The sequence below is a fragment of the Brugia malayi genome, assembly GCF_000002995.4.
Source record: "Brugia malayi strain FR3 genome assembly, contig: Bm_v4_ChrX_scaffold_001, whole genome shotgun sequence".
NCBI classification, from domain to species: domain Eukaryota; kingdom Metazoa; phylum Nematoda; class Chromadorea; order Rhabditida; family Onchocercidae; genus Brugia; species Brugia malayi.
The window spans coordinates 20872567-20896327 of NW_025062479.1; the positions used below are offsets into that span (position 1 = coordinate 20872567).

Genomic DNA, 23761 nt, shown 5'->3' on the forward strand with positions numbered 1-23761 from the left:
GAAAATTAGAATAAAACCGGAACAATTTTTCCAAAATTTTTCAAAAATTCTAAGCTCTAATTTTCAAAATTAATTTTCACAAGGCATCAATAATAATTTATGAAACCTACAACAATTTTCTTATGAAAGATGAATTTTAAAATTCTTCCGCACTCTCTGTATCACGAACATACTCGTTTTGGAAACGTTTGAATTTCTCGATAAGATCTTCTAATTTTACTTCACCTCTTACCTTAAAAGAAGAAATTTAATGAAATTTCATTCAGAAAATGGTCAAAAAAGGCACCACATTAATTTTACTAGAACAAGCGTACTGCTATCACTGTCCTAAAGTACCACCTAAATACAATGCTTGCTTCACTCCAAGATTCGAGGATAGATACATCTTGATAAAACACAATCACTACATAAGACTCTAATCCAGTATAAAGGTGTTTGTTTAGCCTCATTTTATCTATTGAATAAGGAAATTATTTGAATACAAGAACTTACTGCATTATCACGAGTACGAACATTTACGGTTCCATTTCGTGCTTCAGCTGGTCCGACCACCAAAATAAAATTGAACTGCGCAATTTGAGCATTACGAATCTGTTTGTTTAATGTGTCTGACGAATCTACATCAAATTCAACCTCGAAACCTGCTTCGTATATCTGTAAATAGATTTAATGATTCCTTCTGTTTAGTACGGTTGAACTTTGAACATTACTTACACACCGAACATATGTTCAAGAAAATATCAAGCATTTTAAAGGCATAATAAGCTATTAATCTGAAATAAAACGTAGGTAAGTTCCTGTTCAATAATAACTCTTGCTGTCTTATGTCTTATCCTCAGTCTAGAAATATATAAAACGCAAAAAATCAAAAAAAAAAAAAAAAAAAAAATCTTCACCAACTGTTTCTGCAATTAGTGACGAAACGACCACTAATGAAAAGATCGAAATGACTACTCATCTTAAATCCATTCTCAAAAAAGAAACTGGTAGGCATTTGATAATGGCTAAACTTCTAACTGTCTCACAATTTAATTCTGGCATAAACAACAAATTATCGGACAAGCAGCAAATAATCTGTTTCCGATTACAAAAAAAACAAAATTAAAAAATAGCTAAGATCAAGAAAAAGTCAATATTCACTTCTTGTTGTACTTTTCTACCATAATCATTTTGAGATTCATGGACCGTGATCACTTTTGCCTGAAAAGAAATATAAACTGTTATTTTACCCTGTTCTCGACGACGCTGAACAGTGATTTCATATCTTTTCAAAAATTCAATGCAAATTTAGTAAAGATACAATGAAAATGTTAGTGTTTGATTTACCTGTCGTGGTGACAACCAAAATGGCCATTTGCCACCATAGTTTTCCGCTAAAATTGCAGTCATTCGCTCTATCGAGCCTAATAAGGCGCGATGAATCATCACTGGTCTTTGCCTCTCATTGTTTTCACTAAACAACTCAGTTACGCATATAATATTACTACACTTGTTTTCATCATATTTTATGATGAATTCTCCTAGGTTTTTTTTATGAATTTTTTTAATGAATTCTTCTAGGTATGAAGAACCATCCTATGATCCTAGGAAGCATGCACACACATAGGAAAAAAAATTACTTCACCTAGAAAAGCCAACAATCAGATTACAAATTATGCCGAAACAATTAAACGAATTTTTAACTGATGAGTTCTTTTTAAAATAAAAAAATAAAATGCAATGAACTTACTCAAAATAAGATAAATCAAATCGGACAGGTAACTGAAAATCAAGCTGTATAGTTGCACACTGATGGAGCCTTCGAAGAGCATCTTGAATTGTGATATCGATCTGGAACAAAAACAAATGTAATTTTAGAGTTTAAAGTCAAGTAAACCATGTAAACCATGAATCTTTAGTTTTAAATTAGCTCAACCTTTGGACCATAAAAGGCACCATCACCAGGATTCAGCTCCCACTTATGTCCAGATGCATTTAGTGCCTCTCTCAATTTGTCTTCCGCAGCATTCCTGCAATTGAATATAAGACAAATTTTTCTCCACAGCATTATTGAAATCAACAAACCTGCCTAATGATATTTTTAACATGAAACAAACGCATTACGATAAAGAACAAAAAGAACTTAATTTTAGATGTTGTGTAAAATTCAAGTCAAGAAAAATAACGAAAAAAATTGCAGCAAATTACTTACCATGTTTCAATATCACCCAGATATCCCACCTCTGGTCTGGTACTTAGATTCAATTTGAATGTGAAACCAAATACATCAAGATAAGCGTATTTGAGAAAATCGATACAACCCTGTGATAGAAAATTTATATCAACAAAAGAAACATACCGAGACCAAAAAAAAACAATTTATGAAAACTATGATTCGAAAAAAATCGAAAAAAATCAGGAACTTAATTTAAATACCATTACTAAAGTAAAGCTTCTCGAAACGCACCATTATTTCTTCAACAACCTGATCTTGGCGACAGAAAATATGGGCATCATCTTGCTGAAAACGACGCACTCGAGTAAGACCAGTCAGTGCACCACTCATCTCGTTGCTTAAAAAATAAAATAGAAAAAGAAAAAACTGCTGAGCTTAATAAATAAAGCTTTCACAGAAAAAATTTCTATAAAAATAGTTCACTCTAATGTTTCATAGATATCGGCCTCAAAATTATTTTAAAAAATAGTTAACAAACGTCACTTCAAGAATATTCGTTTATCAAAATAATGTAGCGTTTTTCGAAAATTTTCGAAATTTCCTACCGATGTAATACACCAAAATCAGCGTATCGCAGAGGCAACTCATTGTGAGTACGGGGCATATGGGAATACATCAAGCAGTGTCCTGGGCAATTCATTGGTTTAAGTCCAAATGTTTCCTTTTCAATATCGATTCTAAAATACAAATTATTTCGAATTTACTTTGAGAAAAAAACTCATCAAAATTTTTTATTGGTTACCAGAACTTTTTTTTTTTTTTTTTTTTTGCTTTGTTTGATTAAATTATTGACAAAAATTACTTGAACATATTATCCGAATAATGCTCCCAGTGTCCCGACTGCTCCCACAATTTGCTATTGTACATATTTGGTGATATAACCTAAACAATGACAAAATGTTTTTGCAACAAAACAAAATAAAAATTGTCTCAAATCCTCAAAAATTGCCCAAAGTACAACTTAGCATATTTTCAGGTTGAACGGTAAAAGAAAGACTTGAAACTAGCGCAAAATGCTAATGGTAGAATGAATCTTTCCTTTCATTAATACGCTACTAGGTTCAAGCCTTTATTTAGTGATATTAAAGGAAAAAAAATTCAGTAATGAGCTACAAAACAGCAAATGATGAAACCTCAGTAAATCCCCTTTTGCGATACTCTTTGCGTATGAAATTGCATAAGGTGTTGTAAATATGAGCACCTTTTGGATACCAGAAAGCTGAGCCAGGACTCAATGGATGGAAGAAATACAATTCCTGGTCACGTCCAATTTTCCTATGATCTCGTTTAGCTGCCTCCTCCTTAGAAAATTTGAAGAAAATTTAAAGTGCAACATTTATAAGAAATATGCCAGAAAATTTTTCTTTTTACAAATATTATAATAATCATTAGAAATGCAATACATCCCTAAAAAGTAAAACTCTAATGTGATATATCACTACTAAAAAGCCCGTTCAATACTGCCACTCAAGCAACATCTCTTTTTTGAACTTTTGAAGATGCTATCCACTCTGATCATACTTCAAAGCTCTGACTGTTAATATAAATAATCTTGACAAAAATGCTCCTGAACATATCGCTGGAATGTTGGATAGCAATTATATCGTAAAGACCAAATTAAAGTGATGAAAAATGTAGTGATCAAATGTATCTCAGTATTATTACTCCTGACTACAATCCTTGGAAGCCAGAGTTAAAACTGAGAGTTCCTCATTGTTTTAATGAATACTTTTGCACATTTCTGAACGCTTATCTCTTCTAATTTCGAGAAAACGTGAAAACATGTGCTTCGGTAAAGAAGCTCTTTTTAACCACTTCTTTCCATTATCAGAAAATAACTTAATCCAAGATTTCCAAAATAGTCATTACCTAAAAATTTTTTACTTTTTATGACAGGATCAAACTAACCTGCAATTTTTGCCATTCTTTGAGCTGCTTCGAATCAGGAAACGATATCCCATAAATACGGATTAAAGATTCGGCGTCCGATCGTCCTTCCCAGTATGAACTTGACGTTTTAACCACAGTTAAAGCCTTAAATAAAAGTGATGTAACACGACAACTACTAAAGATCTTTTAAAACTCGAAGAACGTTAAATCTCAATTTATATCTAGATAAATGCCAAAGTTCATTTTAACTGGTTAGTACAAATTCCACCACACTTCCATTGTATCCATAGAAACTATGCAGTATCAAACACTATACATACCAAATCAAGTAAATTCATATATGCTTATGTGATTTACGAGATTAGTTGAGAGATTATGATCAAATTAAAAAAATCAAATTATGAACTACTTATTCGCACAAGAAAATTTTAAAAAACCCAAAAAATCCATGAATACCTTCACTTTCCCAGTATGACGCACATGAGGTCCTCGACATAAATCAATCAGTGGCCCGCAACGATATACAGTGGTAAAAGGAGTTGTGATTTTCTCGTTTATAATACGGACCTAAAACAACAAAAAAACCTCATAGCTTCATTTCAGTATTCTAATAATTCCACATAAAAACTTGCGATTCCTACAGAATGACCTATTAATACCTTGAATTTATTGTATTTGAACATTTCCAGCAGATCTTCTTTTGAAACAACCAATCGCTCAAATGGTTGCTTGTCCTGTAAGCAATGATGCTATGAAAAATTAAAAAGCATGTCATAATATGGTGCTAGTATTATATACAAAATAATCGACACTCGTTGTGATACAATGACTTCACAATTAATTGAAATTAAAGGTTAAGGAATAACCTTAACAACGCATTTAACAATTTGCTCCAACTTCGGAAAGTCATCTGGAGTAATGGTAGATCCCTGAAAAAAATTTTTTTTTTGATTTAATGCATTTTTGGGGATGGAAATCGATAAAAAGTGCGTGCACTTACAAACAAAAAAATAGTAGTTTCTCATTAATAAGGGACATAATGTGAAATAAGGGAAAGTGTATATGTGAAATGCTGAAAAGAAGAAAAAAAAAAGTGATAATAGACCTCCTTCCACATATCATAATAAAATCCTTCTGAAATCGGTGGACCATAACACAGGTGACCACCGCAATAACGCTCCATAGCCTCACCCATGATATGAGCTGAACTGTGCCAAAAAACCTAAAATTAGGGGTGATAATAATTACCAGTAGTTCTTGCTATTCAGTTATTACAGGAGACATTTTGTTCAACCGAAAAACAACCAAAGCCTTGACCAGTTTCAGGTTTTGGTCCTGCTCGGTCTGTTTTCTATACTTTCGCACCATTCACCTCAGAAACATCATGAATATCAAATTCTGACAATATCTGAAGTGGTGCAATCACAATGGAATTAGGGAAGTCAGTTACATGAATTCAGAAATTATCATTCTTGGAATGAAAGACTTGCGATATTTGCAAAAAATGATTGATAATGAGGATTATATAAACAAAAAGGGCGAGATAAACCAGTGGATACAGCAAATGAAGTTTTGAGAAAACAGAAAAAATATAGAAAAAAGTTATTAAGATACTCGCTCACCTGTTTACCCTCATCATCATCAAACTTCAGAATTTGTAAAGTTGCATCACACTCGAATGGTCTATCCAAATCCCATACCTAGAGAAAACGATTTACTACAAATATAGTTAGATGAATGATAGACATTCAATTCCTAAACAAAGGAAAAATCAGCGAAAATTAAATTCAGAATTGTATAAAAAAAGAAAAAAGCGAAAACCAAAATTTTTTAATAGGAAATTTTCACTTTCATCCCTAAAGATTCATATGGTCATGCTAAGTGACTCACTCTACCTACTTCGTCGACTAATTTATTCAGAATAAGCGTCCAAATCACGAGTGGGGCATTTTAATCAAATACTTCGTTGACACCTGAAATTCCCAGAAGAAAACAAACTTCTCCATTAACTTTCGCTACAACAGCACTATCAGCAAATCCACGACTGATTTGTTCTGCGATCATCAATGGGGTTGTACGCCATGATTCCCCCTCTAACTCCTTTCCATCTGGCAAAGTGATTTTAATTTTTTCTGATTTCTGCAAAATTAATGGGGCTCAGAACTTACTCGATCCAAGCAGAATGAGTGAAAATGAAAACTAAACCAAAAATAAAGCAGTGCAAATTCCATATTCTTTAAGAAAAAAATGAAAGAAATATTTTAAAAAAAAAATACTTTCTCAGCAATTTCTTCGTGGTACTTTGCCATAAGCTTATCGAATAAAGCAATACGCTCTTCAATAAAATTAGGCCAAGGATTTAATTCAATTGGAGCTTTACTGGTTTTCTGAAACGGAAACAAAAGTTAGTATCAACAATGTCGAAAGAACGTACTTAATAACGAAAAAAATATGGATAACAAAGAACTCAGTAGAAAAAAAACTACCAAATATGCAAGATTTCGTTTTCCACCTCTTTCTTTTTCGTTTTCGAATTTAATTTTCTTGCTCATCAATAATAAATAAATAAATATATATATATATATATATATATATATATATATATATATACATAATTATTTTAAATATCATAACCAAATTATTTATTTCATAGAAACAAAAAGAAACAATTATTTGTAATACAATAAATATGATTCGAACTTCATTCGCTGATCCTTTTACTTTATCTCCAGCCATTTCAACTTTGGAAAATTTGTAACTATTTCTGCTGCTGCTGAATTGTAGTTGACAATGCAATCTGGAAATTGATCGCCTGATATTGGTGAAACAGCTACAGCGGTTTCGAACTAGACAATAAACGCTAAATAAAATCGTCAGCGTGGCAAAGCTCAATCCTAAAATAAAAATATTTACGAATGAAACTGAAAACATTGTACGAGGAAATGCAAATATATGAACTATCATCGCTCTTATTGAAGTAAAAGACTGTTAAATGTAAGATATTATAAAGTTGAATATAAGATAAATATACAACGAACAACTAAGTACGATGAAAAAAGCCGAATTAAACTTGACAGATTGTTGAACTGTTTCTAGTACTTGTTACAATTAATTATCAATACTACAATCAACAGTATGCTAGAAAGTGCTTCAAGCTAACATCCCTGAAATTTGTCCGAGAATGAGTAATCCTTCCAGTCCCAATCTCCTCCCCATCTTCTCTTCACACCTCACCCCTCTCTTTATTCTTCCGGAATAATTGTCCAATTGCTGTTATGTCACGATGACTGGTTGCTTAGTAGATTTGTGACGCTGGCAGGTTTTGTGGATATTTGGTTATAGGTGGGACTGCTGCGTTTGAGGATTGCTACGATCAGTCGGAAATTGTACCGGAAGTGGAGCGCATGAACTACTAGTGTAATTGTCAAGATTCATGTTACAGCTTGGAAAAGCATGGACGCACGTCAGAAAACACGTAAACCACTAAAATACACCTGCAATATTGATTATGTGAAAGCTGCTATCTCATTACTACATCTTTAGTCATCTCTGGAAGACTGGGCCCAGGGATCTTCATCTTCCGGAAGAGTGGTTTTCCTATGATTTTCAAGGAGGAAAAACTCCTTTTCTGCCCGTTCAGGCAACATTTGCATTCTAGAAATGAATATTTACTTACTCCGGTTGTTGAAATTTCCTGGGAATCACTGTATACGTACCATCACGAGAATTTCTGAATATTCGGTAGTTGTGATGGTCTTAATATATTTGAACCGATATATTTATCGTTCTATTCTACCAAATTTGCATTTGTTACTGTCTTAAATCTTTCATTTAATTTACATTTGAATCATAAAGAGTAGATTCTGTTTATTGAATGTTCCTAATAACTTAACTTAGGATTGATAAACTTCTCACCCTCAATATTTTCAAAAAAAAAAAACTTTTTAATATGCTAATCAATATATTAGGCACAAGAACTGTTCCAAATGATATCAAATTAGACTAGGGAAAGATTTTATAAAATTTCATACTCTTCAGGAACGGAAAAAGTTGTGCAAATGTAGAAGATAAAATCGTATAAAGAGAACGATTTTTTTTTAAATAAAAACTAGGATCATTTTAGGAAATTTATAACGTGCATATTTTGTTTTACACTATTGTTGAATTGTTTAAACTTGCAGGGTTTTCTCTTTTTTTTTTTTTTTTTTTTTTTTTTTGAGTTTTGATATTTTGAAAAGTCTAAGTTTCAAGCCTTGCTATTATTTCCTTTAGCTAAGATATAGCAAACATAACTCATTTGGAGTAACACAATATAGAATGAATGGATCACAGTTATGTGTCGCAATGTTTTGTTTACTTAATCAGTTTTTGTAAAGAAAAGAAAAACGTTTAATGTAACGAGTCGTTTACAGCTAATAATTTATCCCAATTTTATAGGTGCACTTGATATATGTGAAACTGTTTACTATGTTAGAATAATTTGATAATGAAGTTCTTTTGATGTGGATTCACATAAAGAAATGGAAGATTTGTTAGTTGAAAGAAGATTTTGGTCTTTTTAAACATTGAAAACATTATTGTTAATCGTCAATTAGTTTTTCTTTGACAAAACTTCGTGGAAAATTTGAATTTAATTTGGTTGAGGTTGTTGTTTGATACGAATTTGACTGAAGTGCAGAGTTGTTATAAATCGAGAGCAGTAGAAATTTGACAATATAATAATCTGTTTTATTTCTTTATCAATCATTGTATACTGTGATTGTTTTAGCAAATTTACAATTGTGAAATAAATTTAATCATCTAAATAGAAATTCATGAGAAATTGGGGCGAAACAAAATGCTTATCATTTAATTGAAAGATTTTTGAAATATTAAATATTTGCATTAATTCAGATTTGGAGATTAATTACTTTCCTAAAAATGTTTGCATTAAAATCTCGTGAAAGTGATGTGATTAAACCAAATTATTTTTATAATATGAAAACAGGTTGATTCTTTCAACATAGTTCAATAAAACGCAATTTATTTGGGTTTTTCCGACATGTGATGAACTAATAATCCCACAAGCTTCTGTATTATACTGAACAACAGAAGTAATTTTCGTTATCGTAACAAATATCATTTTTTAATCTAAATTATCACTTGTCATCAATCTCATACTTTTCAATTTTTTCATTATATTTGTATTATTTATTCCACTACATCAAATCTTAGAACTGAACTACAATGGCTTTGACATGCAAGATGAAAGTTCGCTTGTTTTGGCCATTGCTAGGTATCATTTCTGGAATAATGGCCGGACTATGCTTTCCTATTATTTATCAAGTAAGTTTAGAGTATCATTTAAGTTTCTTCATTTCAATATCAGAAATGATTGATTTAAAAAGGCACATAAAGCTTTGTTTGGTTTAGTTTTAGACAATGAATTTATTCAGGAAGTTAAAATGATTAAACATATAATAATAAAATCTTCAAAATGCAACAGTCATTTTTAATGCTTTTACAACTTGTTTGATTTGCTTAAAAAAGAATTCTTTCAATTATATTTTTCATTTTAGATATTTAATAAAAGGCAATGTAAATTATATCATAACATTTCACTAATTTATATAAATAATACTCTAAAATTTATGGAACATTTTTAGAATTGGAGTGCAACAGTAATGGCATTTATTAGTTCTATAATTGCTGTGAATCTTTTCATCATACATCGAAAGCATATCAAGGGAACGATGTCGTTACTATCCAAAGCCAAAATTAAATTCATTTTTGCTATTCGTAAGCTGTTTATCTTTATATTTATTTTATAGTAATTAAACAATAAAAAATAAACTCATATGCGCTTTAAATTATAGCATAGAAAAAAGTAATAATTACAGTAGCTTTTCTTTTTTTTTGTCTTCATAAAATCATTGATTTAATTTAGCAAGTCTATTGGTATACTTTTTTAAATATATGACTGAAATCTTATAGATTGTATACTCTGTATATTATGTCTTGGTGGAACTATCGTTTGTATTACGCTTGCTATAATTTGGCATCAAAATTTAACACATAAAGGTTTAATGAACGAAAATTTGTGGATAACAGCAGTTTGGTTTTTTATGACATTTAAATGGTCTATGCTTTCGGCGTGGTATATTTATCACTATTCTTCCCAAGTAATCATTCTATTTTTAACATTGTTGTGTAAAAAAAGTATGGGGTTAGGTGTTGATTTTGAGTTAAGGGTAAAAAAGAATCAAAGAAAGTAATTAGATTATTTGCTATTTATGCTAAATAATATTTGAAGTTAGGAAATGAGTCGAATTTTTTGAAATTTATGAAATATCAGAAAATAGTAAAAATTCAAATGTATTTTCCTTAAGTCTTTTTTTTTTTTGTTGTTTGTTTATTTAGCATAATTGCTTTAAATATTTTCAAATTAAAGTTTATGACTTTTCGGATAGCTTTTCTCCTGTTTTCCTCTCTTTGAATGCATCACTAACATATTTTCGCTATATTTGGATCCTTTTTTAGGTTTGTAGTGAATGTAAAACTGAAATGTAAAACTTGAAGTTGTTTTATGGAATTTGAATTGAATGAGATGGAAAATTTTTCGTTTTAAAAAAAACAAAGAATGTTCCAGTAGTATTCACTCAGAATTTCTGATTTAGATTTGATATAACTCTCTGTAAAACAAATTTTTCTGAATGATAATGATTTATTAGAAAAAGATAATATGAATATAAATAATACATTATTATGTGCCAAAACACATTATTTGTTGTATGCTAACTACATTATTATATTTTAAATTGCAGGAATACACGGAACATCTACCGAGTTAATATACCGATTTAGCAATTATGATTCTTAGCTGATCATATATCATTCATTCTATCGCTTGAATTCCATCTATTCATTTATAAATGCCTTACTAAATATACATCAATTTCTTATTGACAAAATAAAATAAAGTACATTCTGCTTACATAGCATTAATGATTAGAGAAAATGAATTTAAAGAAAAAATACCTCCATATGTTGACATTTCAATAAATTATTTATAAGAAGGATTGCGAGAAACATTATATGTTGATTTAAATCATAATTGTTCTATATTTAATGTTGTTAACTTGTTATGGAAGATCAACGCCTAATCAATCAGTTTATGATTATCATCTAATTATCAATGTTGATATTAATTTTGTTGAACGTATAAACTCATTGATTTGTTCATTTACAATATTATTTGGCTATTTTTTTTTTTTAATTATTAAAAGTTTTACTGTTTTTTTTTTTTTTTTTTTCATTGACTAAAATGGACATATGCCACTGGAATATTTTGAAACTGAAACAATCGTATTGCTTTATTTGTTTCCTAATTATTTTACAAAATCTGTGCCTATCAAATTTGCTCGCTTATCTTTTGCAATCATTTTTATCAGTTTATTCATTTAATAACTCTTTGCATATAATTTATACTTTGCTTCAATTTGAATTCAGCTGAAATGAATGGGAATAAAAAAATAACTATTTTATATGAATTATTTGTTATAAAATGATAACTGATTTTCAACATGTGCACGATGCACATTTCAAAACATTTTATTATGAAATGAACTGTTCAAATTATCACAAAAAAAGTGCTATAATATTAATATTCCGAAAACGATAAACATATTCATTGCACCAGGTGAAAATAGGAGAAAATCAAGAATAGACTGAAATTTCGAAGTGATAATCTATCGTTGAAAACAAAAACAGATGGAAATCTCGGAATAATTTCTTAATTGATGATTTTTTAAGTTGATGAATTTTTAATTTGTAATTTGATATTTGCTAACGAATTCTTTTATAAATTTCCTAATTTGATATTTTGAAATACACAAACAATAATTTTTTGAAATATAAAAATTAATAAATGAAAAAAAAAAAAAAAAAAAAACTCATTTTTTCCATTGATTTGTTAATTCTCTACAGATTCTCTACGAAATTACTTTATTGATTTACTAATGGTTTAATTGATTCTGTTAAAATTACAAATAAAATAAATTTACAGGAAATTGAGACAAAATGAATGAAAGTAGAAGGATAAAATAACTGAAGTGAATTATTCGCATAGAATTAATTCTTATTCATAGCTTTTGTTATGAACCATTCATTTAACTCAAGATTTTAAGAAATTATTCTGTATAAAGAATTCGAATTTTTTAGCTGAATTTCTATGGAATAATATTCAAATAATTTTGTTACTTGATTGAAATTGTAACTTTGCAAGCTTCTTCAAATTTTTGAAAACATTTATAATTCCTAATGAAGTATGTCATTCGTCAGTATCAGAATCGATTAAATCATCGAAACCCTGAAATTCAGAATCGATTAAATTTTCTTTTGCCTCTTTACATTTATCTTTTTAAATTCGAAATAACCTTTTCTCTCTCTCCATATTTATCTCTCTAAATTAAATAATATTCGTAATTCAATTTAGATCTGATTTTAATTTCACTTAATGCATTTTCTGGCTTATGAATGATCGATTGTCCATTATAAAATGAATATTTAATTCCACTAATACAAATTAATTTCATTTCTTTCTTTTATAGTTTCTTTTTCACTTTTCACAATAGATCAATCATTTCTTGTTTCAACTATTTTCATTGCTAAATTATTTAATGTTAATTTTATGATTTGTTCATAACATTCTCATTCTTTTTTTAAAAGATTATTTTGTAGTTATTTTTATCTCATTTAATCTAGCATAACAGTATATATACATATTCTTTTTAATTGAATAGAAAATTTTACCTGAGCAATTTTTTCATCGAGCATTCGAAAAAAATCAATTTGACTAGTGCTCTCAACTTGCCTAAAAATTATTTCATTTAAATATATTATGCATGAAAGCAAATTTAGCTGAAAATTTTAAAATTTTAATTGTATGGGTTTTTTTTTTTTTTTTTTTTTTTTTTTTTTTCAATACTAAGAATTCAATCTTGTAAGCTATTAGGAAAAAAAAAATTTTTTTTTTTTTTTTGTTTTAATGACTCAGAATTACTTTATTGGTTTGTTGATATAAGTGATATTCGATTCCTGAACTTCCGGATCTAATGATATCCTGAAATTAATATTTTAACAGTGTATAGTTAGAATACTCTTTATTTACTCTTCAATTCTTTCAATTCTTTATATGAAAATTTTAAAAATTATACACTTTCTTTTCAGTACTAAAAATTTGTTTTTGAAAGGTATTAAAACAACAATGCATTAAAATGGATTGTTCAGGAACACTTGAAAATAGCATTATAATATAATCCACTTTAAAATAAAATCTTTTGAGTATTTGCTATGCAAATTCGATAAATGTAAGGTTTAAAGTAGTGAAGCTTAAATGTAGCAATTTGTGCTCTCCTAAAAAAAAAAAAAAAAGCTTATTAGTATTTTGATGAAAGCAATTAATGAATTACAACTAATAATACTCTAGTTAGCAAATTAAAATAAGATATTGATTAAACAATAGCAAATATTTTTAAAACAAGTATTAGAGGTCAATCTATTATCCTAACATATTCGATATAAAATTTAAATTAATGATTTTAAAATTGTTCAATATAGAGTTCAAATCAATGATTTGAATTTTATTTGCAAATTATGAAAAAAATTTTACTTTGGTTTCAGTGTAATTCGATTACAAAAAGTTGATCGTATGGATGACATGTCACATCGTACCATTGAATAAGCATTTTTAATGCAATTAATAGCAGTTGTCATTCCTCTAACAGTGTTGCTCTCATCCAGTACTGCAATCGAATTCGATACTTTTGTGACATTTGTCATCGATACAGATTGAGAATCGGAGAAATATTCGGTTGTATCCTCCAATAATGGCCGATTCATAATTCCAACGGTTGTATCGGTTGAATCGGAATCAAATTCAGACTCTGTATTAGCATTGTTCGTTCTCGAAAAGCGACATCCCATATCATTTCTTTATAAGCTTTTAAGCATTTCTAGAAATTAAAAAAAAAAAAAAAAGATCAAAATTTTTGAGCACTTCAATCATTTGAACTAATTAGTAACATTATAAAAAATAATGAATAAATTTTATGGCAATTATTTTAAGATTCAATTACATCACTTATTGAGCTATAAGTACAAAATTTTTCGTATTTTATTCTTATTAACTGTCATTTTGCTGTTCACTGTTGTAGGATTTTAAGACAGTAGTAGAATGGTTAATTACCAAATTGACAAAAATGATAATTGGATAAAATGGAAGAATTCAAGAATGACATTTTATTGAGTTTTTTTTTTTTTTTTGCTTATTTGATTTTAATTAAAAGAGAGAAAATTATGAAGGATTTTTTATTTTATTCAGGAAAATGTTGTCTGTAATTAATTACTAGATAATATTTTTGCAATTGGCATTAATGAAACTTAAAATGGAATTACAAATTTAAGGAATTAGTTGGAATAATTTGTGTTTAAATCATATGAAAACTTGAAGATTAAATGGCGTTTTAATAAAAATTAAGAAATGAAAGAAAAATAGCGCCCAGTGTATCGAATTAATTAAATCTTACAATTTCTATGTGGAAGATTAAATTTTTCTTAAAAAAAAAAATATAAATGAAATAATAAAGCAAGTAAGCAAATGTGACAAATTAATTAGTGATAATTGATGGATGTATTGAATTTAAATTTGAGCCATTTTTGCTCTTTCATTAATCACAATTAGTAGGTTAACAGAAAAAGATAATTACCACTTGAGATGTTAATTAAATTTTTTTTTTTTCCGAAATAATAAAACGAACATGTAAATATTTTGAATTTTGAATTAATTTACTTCTATTAGTTCATTTCTATTTCGATCCGATTTACTTATTTCAAAGTCATAAGTAAAAGATTATTGCTATACCTATAAAAAAATGAACGAAATTATAAGTTATTTGCAACAATTACTTAAAAAAAAAAAAAAAAAAGAAAAAAAAAAACTTATGCATTACTGTATTACAAAGATTGTAACCTCAAAGTTTGAGCATTCTTCTATTATGGATATTCTCCTTCAAAATAATTGAGATTTTGAAAAGTTTTTATTGGTAGTATTTGAGAGAGAAATAAAATAGAGAATTGGAAATATTAGAATTGTTAATTGGAAATGGAAAAGATTTACGGCAAATGTAAATATAGCCAAAAGTTAGTATAATGCTAAAAGCAATTGATTGCTTCTTCTTCTCATTTTGACTTTCATATTTTCCTTCCTTCTTTTTTTTTTTTTTTTTTTTTCTGAAGAAAAAGCCATGTGCTAAAACACTGAGATCTTTTCATTTTTTATTTCGATTAGTTAAATGAAATGAAAAAAAAAAAAAAAAAAAAAAGTCAACCATTTATTATTAATACAATGAGCAATGAAAAAGGCAAATGAATGAAAAAAAAAAAAAAAAAAAAAAATAGCTTTTAGCCAAGGATTTAGAAAAGTTAAAGCTTAAATCTAAACAAACCTAATAATTTACTCTTTAAAAAAAAAAAAAAAAATTCAAAAAGGCAATATTTGCATGAAAACTGTGCAAATGCTATAAACACTGCAAATGCTTTTGAGTATTATTTTGGTCTGTTAGATGTAAAATGTTTGCATCTCTCTCCCTCTCTCTCTCTCGATATATAAATATGTACACATTCATAAATCTTTTTTTATTTCAAATTCTAAACTCAAAACATTACACTCTAGGCTCTACATTCTAAACTCTACATTCATTACAAAAAAGGAAAATAATAATTTGTAAAGAAAGTAAGATGAAACAGAAAATTAGAGGAAATCAAATATATATATATATATATATATATATATATATATATATATATGTCCAATGTCCGCAATGTGAAATATTTGTCACAATTTAAAAAAAAATCTTTTTTTTTTTTTAATTTATAAAAATTCAGTCACTGTTACTAAGGCAACCAAAAGAGAACGGAAAGGAAATTTTGATTTTATTTGAACTCATTAAAAAGATATTTATTAGAATTGTTGTTGATAGTTAAAATAATTCAGCTTTCTTCGTTTTTTTAAACTTTTCAAACCCATAGGATTTCACAAAGTGAGCCATAATTTTTAACTTTTTTCTTTTTTGATATAAATACCATAGAATATGTAGGAAATACATTGATTCGCTTTCTCTTCTTGCATTAAACGAATGAAATAATCAAGCAATAAATTTTTAAAATTATGTTTTATCATAAAAAATCCTGTTTGTTTTCTCTCTTTTTTTTTTCTTTTTAATTTATTTTAAATTATTTATTTTGTGGGTAATATATTAGATTTATTTATCATGTTAACATTACTAACTATTTACTTCATTATCAGTCAATATTGCTTAATGTTCTCTTGTCCTAATCTCTCTCAAAATTATCCCATTTTTAACATTTCTAAACAAACAACACATATGTACTAAACAAACATGTAATGTACTTTTGACATTTCCATGATGTGAAAATAATTCTTCAAACTAAAAATGAAAAATAGTTTTTAATGACAAAACATTGTTTTTATTTTTATTTTTTTCTAGCTGCAAAGAAGAGGAACAAATGCAAACAGAAAGAAATGGTTGCTATTATAATAGTAAGTATATAATAATAAGTTATGAGTAAGTGATAATTAGAAGTGATAAACAAGCTTTAAAGTACAAAAAAATACATTTATTAAATATTCATAAATGAAGAAGCTACATGTTAAACTGGAACTGATTAGAAATTATACATATATAATAATAAGTAAAAGATCACTCATTCTAGCTAAACAAATATCAATGAGTAAAATGTGTATTTGAGAAGATTCTAATTAAAGTAACAGTAAAATTCTAATAAAGGAAATGAACTGAATGAATGATCAGCAATATCTTTCGAATTTTATTGTGTATTTCAGCGTAGAATGACAGCAGAATTTCATAGAACTGCTTGATAAAAAATGATGCTAGAAATGTATTCATCACCTATTTTCAATTAAATAGAGTAATTTCTAATAGCATGATAATAGTGATTAAAACGTTCGTTAAGAAATGTTGTATCAGTAAAAAAAAAAAAAAAAAAAAAAAAAAAAAAAAAAAAAAAACAAAAACAAAAACGAAGGAAAGAATATTCAAATTAATTCACAATAATTTTGAAAAAAAAAACTAGAAAAGATTTGAAAAACCTACAGAAGAACAAGAAGATGATATAATATAAACAATAATTACTATGACAGATATCATTTGAATAGAATGATATTTCCATTATCTCCAAATTCTAAACAATTTAATATTCTACTATCTAATTTCTTTCTTTTCTTCTTACAGAAATGAATTCCACAAAATAATCAATCGCAGAAATTCAGCGAAAGACTGTTTATTCCTTTCTTCGCTCAAACCGTTTTGCATGTTCCATTTGTCTTATCAATCGTCTTTCTTGTCTTTCTTTAGCCCTTTGCTGAAAATAGCATATGCTAGGATGAAAACAACAATTTCCACATTTCTAAAATTCTGAAAGTGATAGTGACCTGATTCATGCTAAAATCAAAAAGAAGCTTTTCTTATATAGTTAAAATATAAACAACGTTTTATAGCGAACAATAAAAAAGATCTCGAAGTATAACTCATTTCATGAAACATATTTCAAATTAAATTTTTGGCCAATTCGCCAAAGTAGATTTGGCATAACGGAAAATTATGCTAAGATAAGTACTACATTATTGGTAGGTGGATGTCAAGAATTCTCTGGAACTTTCAGAAATTTAAATTCTGATATAAACTATTTTCCAACTCAGCAGAGCAAAATTGAATTCAAAATGCAAGAAATTAAGAACTGGAATTCAGTTTTCATAAATTTGTTTCATAAATTTAATTCAAATCATAATACGAATATCAGAATAGCTTCTATAAAAATCACAAGATAATTATGATTATGTCCTTATTAATAATTTATAAAATAAATGTATTGAGATTTTCAGAAATGAAATAAATATTGTGGGTGTCACTCTATAAAATAGTCATAGGAATGAGTATAGCAAAGTATATGAATAAATTTCACTTAAAATTAAATAAAAAAATCAAAAAAAAAAAAAAAATAATTTAGACTAAAAAAAAAATAAAAAAAATTTTTTTTTTTTGAAATAATTTAGACTGGAACTGGAATATTTGTAAGAAATTCTAAGAAAAAAGTATGAAATATCTGATATTTTAATATTTTGTTAAGTTGAATTCTCTTACTTCACGCAAAGCATTGTCAACACTTTCAATATCGATTTGAGTGTCCCATTCTTCAGCTTCATCATGTGTATTCGTATCTTCCAAATTACCAAGTTCACCTAACTGAACAAAAAAAGAAACTTATGAATCGGAAAAAATTATGTAATTACATTTGTAGCATTTAAAGTTATTATAATTGAAAATTTTAACAGCTTTGTTACAAAAAAAAAGAACGAAATGAGAAGCGTTACGTTAAGTCATTTCAACGTATTTTACTTATACTTACATTAGAAGATAGCAACTGATGCTGATCTGTTTTCATAGCAAATAAATTGCTACTTTGAGCTGGCGTGTTATCATAATTGCTAATATAAGCCTAAAAGAAAATTGCAATTTACTGCTAAAATAAAGATAATAAATAACCGTAAATGTATTCATATAAATGTAGAAGAAATATTCGCTATACAATTTTATAAGCAATATAAGCCAGTACGATAGGATAAATACAAATAGAAATATTTCTCTTGCAAATAATATTCACAAAAATTATCGAATATTTTAGAAATCATCTAACCCTTGGAGTCTGCACAACTTTTGGTTGCATATCATTAAAAAAATCCGTCTCAGCTGTCTCTTCTACTACAACTTCTGATTCGGCCTTTTTACGACGATATTCTATAATTTTTTCTTCAACTGAAGTAACAAATGGAGTATCACTCCAGTCTTCCCATTTTTCTTTATTTGTATCTGAAAAACGATTTACAAACACATAGATGGAATTCGGTTTAAAAAAAAAAAGTTATCAATTAGAAAACGGTTTCATCGTTTCTCCATTAAGACATGCATCAAAATAACCGGATTATTAAAAGCGCCCACTAGTGTAAAAATCTCATTACCTCTCAGAGATAAGCTGTTAACTATAGCATAATATCTAAATGATAAATCAAATGAAACTAATGATGCATCGATTTCTTTTTTCTTTCTACATCATCTACTTTCTTTCTAATCTCTCACTCCTTATTCCTATTTTTTTCTTCCTCATCCGTTAAATTTTTAAAATAAAATTACCTGATCCCCAATATATTTGAGGATTCTGATGAGCAACTGTATATGGTAATTCCCCAATATTTTTCCTTCGCTTAATGCAACAACACAACCTGCCAAGGATGGCAATAATAAGCCGAAATATAAACAAAGCTCTTTTCTTAAGCGTTTGAATTGCACACATTACCTCACATCTTGGATTACATACAAACACATGTCTAAAGTGAGTGGACAAAATCTTGGTACTACCGGAACAGGTACCACGGTACAGAACCAAACTCGTAGTTCTAGAAAAAAGATCAATTAGGTTTAATTGTTTCACTGAACTAAGTTGCAATTTCTTGATCAAAATAACTTGACGACACAAAATCAATGCTTTTAATCATTGATAACTGTGGACAACCGGGAAGAATATCCTTTACTGACCAAATAGAATATAAACACAGTATATGCATAAAAGTATTTATTGATTTTAGATATAATACAAAATACCCGCACATAAACTTAATAAAGAAAAAAGTATAATAGAAGAAAATGCGGAAAACAGACATACTCAAATGGTTTTTAAATCGATTTTAAACAAAAATGCACGGAAGCAAGAAAAAAGTATCTCAGCTGAGAAGTTGGTAATTAATTACGTAAGATCCATGCAATATAAAAAAATATGTAAAAAATGAAATTCATTTCAAAAGTGGCTAAGTTTTTAAATTCATATATCAATCAGTTAAAAAATAGTCATAGATTAAAAAATTTACAACTACTACATAAAAAAAAAAGTCAGAGAAGTATTTCTATATAAAAATCTATACATTCAACGCCCAAAAACAATGCTGCACAATAACAACAACTCAAATTTTGTCCATATCAAACAGCATCACCCAACTGTCGTTCCAAAATACCAACACCCAATAAAAACCTCATTGCATCGCGTTGGCCCATTTCATAATAACTTTTAAGGACGTCAACATTTGGAGGAAATAAAGCTTGCGCTCCTCGAATCATATTTTGCACATTTACCTGAACATTTTTTTTTTTTACATCACTGATGCAATTAAATTCCAAAAGCTGACTAAAATTCGAGAGTAATATTTGAGAATTTAATCACTTCATGCTACCACTGGATTCAAAGGAGAAATTTTTTTTTTCAATTGCTTAAAATCTTAGTAATACTTAAATTATATATAAACTAAAAAATTAAAGTGATAGCAGATAAAACTTTAATCATAATAATTTCGAAAACGCCTCATGAACATTAGATTTTGCAAAAAAAGAAAAAAAAATTCATTCATAACGAAATAGATTACAATTATAAACCTTTAGTTCTTGTGTACCAACTCGCAAGCGCCATTCACGAAATGGTCGCAACGAATCGTAATCATTTGGAGCAATAATAGCACTTCCACTGAATGGAGAAATAGTAATTGTCGGTAGTTCCTCAAATACTGGCAAATTATTCGTAAATCCACCATCGATATACTGCTAAAATAAGAAGAATGAGAACTATAACATTGCGGTTAAAATTTCTTGAAAAATCTCATATTATTCCAACCAGTCAAAGCAGCTTAATAAAAAGTAAGAATCAATGAGAACTTACGTCACCATCAATCACAGGAGGAGAAGAACCAGAATAAAACGGGATATAACAGCTGGCTAGTAATGAGTCTATCAAATAATTTCTTGACGTGAATTTTGAAATCAACCTATTAACGTTCTTCTAAAAAAAAAGACACCTGTTGAATTTCTAAAATATTAATCTTTCATTAACCTGTAGTTTTATCGGTGGACATCCCAATGAAAACTATATTTTACAAGAAACCGAAATACTTATTCATATTTGGAGTGTCAACAGTGAAGGACTACAAAATGAAAACTAAAAAAATCAATTTTCAAATATTTCAATCTACACAATAACATGGCAGTGTTTTACGATGGCAAATACAAGAAAATCTCCCTCTGACATTTACGGCACACATATATCTCCCAATCTATGTCTTTTGGCATCCCCTTTTTTTGCATTGTAGGTGTAAATAAATAAATAAATTTTTGCTTACGCAAAAATTTAACCTTCTGATCGGTAAGAGATATGTACAGTTTGTCTTGTGCATTTGAAATATCCTCCGGAATATAGAAATCTACAATTTTCTGCAAACTTCTGTGAAGTGCAAAATCTGGAGATAATGCACCAAATCGTAATGAATGTATTTCAGTGGCCATTTTGATCACATCGTTAAAACCTTTCTAAAAAAAAAAAAAAGAAATGCAAAACCTGTAAAATCAAGCACCAAAACAACATTCAGCGATTTGTTTAACCACACAGAAGTACACAAATTTGAAGAATAAATTTAGATTAACAATGCCGATTCTTATTTAAGTTGACAATGCCAATTTTCACTTAATATCTATTAAAGGATTTGTTTGATTTAGGTTTCATTTTAGTGGAAATTAGCAATTCTACTGAAAGAATTTCATATTAAACTAATAAATTACGCCAAACGGCAGCTAATATTCAAGACATACTGTTCCAAATTATAAGTAATGCTTGTGAAATAAGAAAAAATTCATTACAGCTTCTGCAGTGACTACTTTCTTATATTACATCTACAGCCCCTTAATGCAATCTCAAATCACTCAAGTATTCTTATCATAGAAGGCTCTTAACTTAAAATGATTAGTAAAGCTGATACAACTTCAATTACACCATAAATGATACAGTTCAAGTAACCTCAGCATCATCAGGTTGAAATGTCCATAAAGCAGCTGCCAGAGCACCTGCTGATGCACCCGCACAACGTTTCACTCGCTTCATCAAAGCCTGAAATTTATATTTAAATGAAATTCATTTACCTTCTTCTCGCTTGCTAATTCGATTAATTACAGGAACTACTGATTTCAATAAAAATGACCTTCCCGTCACGATTAAGTCCTTTAAGAACTCCAAAATGATAAACACCGAGAAATCCGCAACCACTAAAAGAAAGAGCAACATCACCTTCACCTGAAATCATTACCTGAAATAATTTAAACAATTTACGCAAGTAGAGATGGACTTAGTTTCAGTTTATCAAAGTGGAAGCTCTCAAAGCCTAATAACTTCAGAAATCTTTGATATTGAAGTCATCAAATACATTTTATACAGTAGTATACATTCTAAAAAAAAGAAAACAAACCAAGAAGCCTACAGAATCTCATAGGTTTGACTTTCCGTTTATTCCAGCAACATGCAGTTTTCAGACACTCCTCGAACTGATTAAAAACGCTTAATTTCCGCTGTGAGTAACTGAAATTATTGTGGTAGTAAAAAAAGAAAAAAAAGAGCAAACTAACCACCCAAAAAATCAATTAATACAGCACGGTCATCTACCATGTCAGAAATCTATCCGTAAATATCTTTCAAAACTGCAGGAAACTATTCCAACAACTACACTACAAAATAAATGAAAGAACAAGCTTACTCCTGACATTTGCGCTCATTTCTTCCTACAAAATCTCATATTCATCAAACGAGAATGGTCATAAGATGTCACAAAGTAAGTAGGAGTGGAGAGTAAGTCAGAAAAATGTGCAATATCCAGGATTATTACAATAAGATCTTATAGTCGGTAACATTATCGAATTACCCCTATTTTTTAACATTTCCATGATAAAATGAAGTATAAATGGTTGTTTACAAAATGGTTGTATTCGATGGAATGTTACACTTGGTTGCACCATAATGTTTATGATTAATTGAAGCAGATGTTGAATTCAAGTCGTAATCGTTTTCTTTTCTGGTTACAATCTCAAAATTTTTTTCCACTACATTCACAGTCCTATAAAAAATAAAAAAAAAAAATTACACAAACAATACCAAAAAGATGACAAATATTCGAGAAAGAAAAAAAAGATCTATTGTATATTTTGTCATTTTTAACTTCCTGTTCGATTTTCATCCTCTTTTTTCTTTTTTTTTAAGCAAAAAAAAAAAAGTTTAGAATGGATGACAATTATGAAAAAAAAACTAATTGGTGATTGGAAAGAATTCAGAAGTACAAAAATATTTCGCTGACAAAAATTCAAAGGTGTCAAAAAAAAGCTTAAATGAAACGCATTGGCTAATTATTCACCTTTTATCATTTATCTCACTCATGAAAATGATATAATAGTAATAATGGCAATAGTAATAATAATGATAATGAACAATAACAATAAAGAATAATAATAATAATAACAACACGTCACGTAACTTCCACGATTCCCACGTCCGGTCAAAATGTTTGCTATTAGGTAAAAAGTGACGCAGACCGTAACGGATGAAAGTGCTATATTGTATGTATTAAAATTGATTTGTTCATTTGTTAGGGAATGGTAGAATTGGGTAATTACAATTTGTACGTAATAAATTTTGATCAAATAAATTACGTTTTGTTGTGTAAGT

At 28.4% G+C, this 23761-nt stretch overlaps 5 protein-coding genes across 6 annotated transcripts; 1 reads left to right on the forward strand and 4 right to left on the reverse strand.

Moving 5' to 3' along the window:
* Positions 1–136: 136 nt before the first annotated feature.
* On the reverse strand, positions 137–6841 carry Bma-tars-1 (threonyl-tRNA synthetase, cytoplasmic, putative; the record flags this gene model as incomplete). Its single annotated transcript, XM_043075592.1, has 20 exons — positions 137–232; positions 493–654; positions 1141–1200; positions 1327–1453; positions 1730–1830; positions 1916–2009; positions 2192–2301; positions 2447–2552; positions 2761–2892; positions 3018–3097; positions 3349–3516; positions 4124–4249; positions 4562–4672; positions 4765–4839; positions 4972–5034; positions 5211–5327; positions 5728–5805; positions 6104–6244; positions 6382–6492; positions 6806–6841. 20 exons carry the CDS (start codon positions 6839–6841, stop codon positions 137–139), a joined length of 2094 nt encoding a protein of 697 aa, XP_042931526.1.
* A 2490-nt stretch (positions 6842–9331) lies between these two features.
* Positions 9332–10935, forward strand: Bm5182 (Uncharacterized protein; the record flags this gene model as incomplete). The annotated part of the gene is made up of 4 exons (XM_043075593.1): positions 9332–9430; positions 9751–9883; positions 10079–10266; positions 10909–10935. 4 exons carry the CDS (start codon positions 9332–9334, stop codon positions 10933–10935), a joined length of 447 nt encoding a protein of 148 aa, XP_042931527.1.
* A 1478-nt stretch (positions 10936–12413) lies between these two features.
* Positions 12414–14068, reverse strand: Bm8148 (Uncharacterized protein; the record flags this gene model as incomplete). The annotated part of the gene is made up of 4 exons (XM_043075594.1): positions 12414–12452; positions 12896–12956; positions 13146–13205; positions 13755–14068. The coding sequence occupies 4 exons, from the start codon at positions 14066–14068 to the stop codon at positions 12414–12416; spliced, it is 474 nt and encodes a 157-aa protein (XP_042931528.1).
* Positions 14069–17464: 3396 nt separating this feature from the next.
* Bm91 (Uncharacterized protein) lies at positions 17465–19531 on the reverse strand (the record flags this gene model as incomplete). Of its 2 annotated transcripts, XM_043075595.1 has the most annotated exons (5): positions 17465–17545; positions 18325–18426; positions 18590–18679; positions 18878–19050; positions 19372–19531. In XM_043075595.1, the coding sequence occupies 5 exons, from the start codon at positions 19529–19531 to the stop codon at positions 17465–17467; spliced, it is 606 nt and encodes a 201-aa protein (XP_042931529.1). The 2 variants fall into 2 exon arrangements, with proteins under 2 accessions (XP_042931529.1, XP_042931530.1); XM_043075596.1 differs by lacking the exon at positions 19372–19531 and having other exon boundaries at positions 18878–18907.
* Positions 19532–20211: 680 nt separating this feature from the next.
* Bm3017 (Patatin-like phospholipase family protein) lies at positions 20212–22536 on the reverse strand (the record flags this gene model as incomplete). Its single annotated transcript, XM_001893449.2, has 7 exons — positions 20212–20364; positions 20662–20826; positions 20942–21061; positions 21412–21585; positions 22070–22159; positions 22251–22342; positions 22515–22536. The coding sequence occupies 7 exons, from the start codon at positions 22534–22536 to the stop codon at positions 20212–20214; spliced, it is 816 nt and encodes a 271-aa protein (XP_001893484.2).
* Between the last annotated feature and the right edge of the window lie 1225 nt (positions 22537–23761).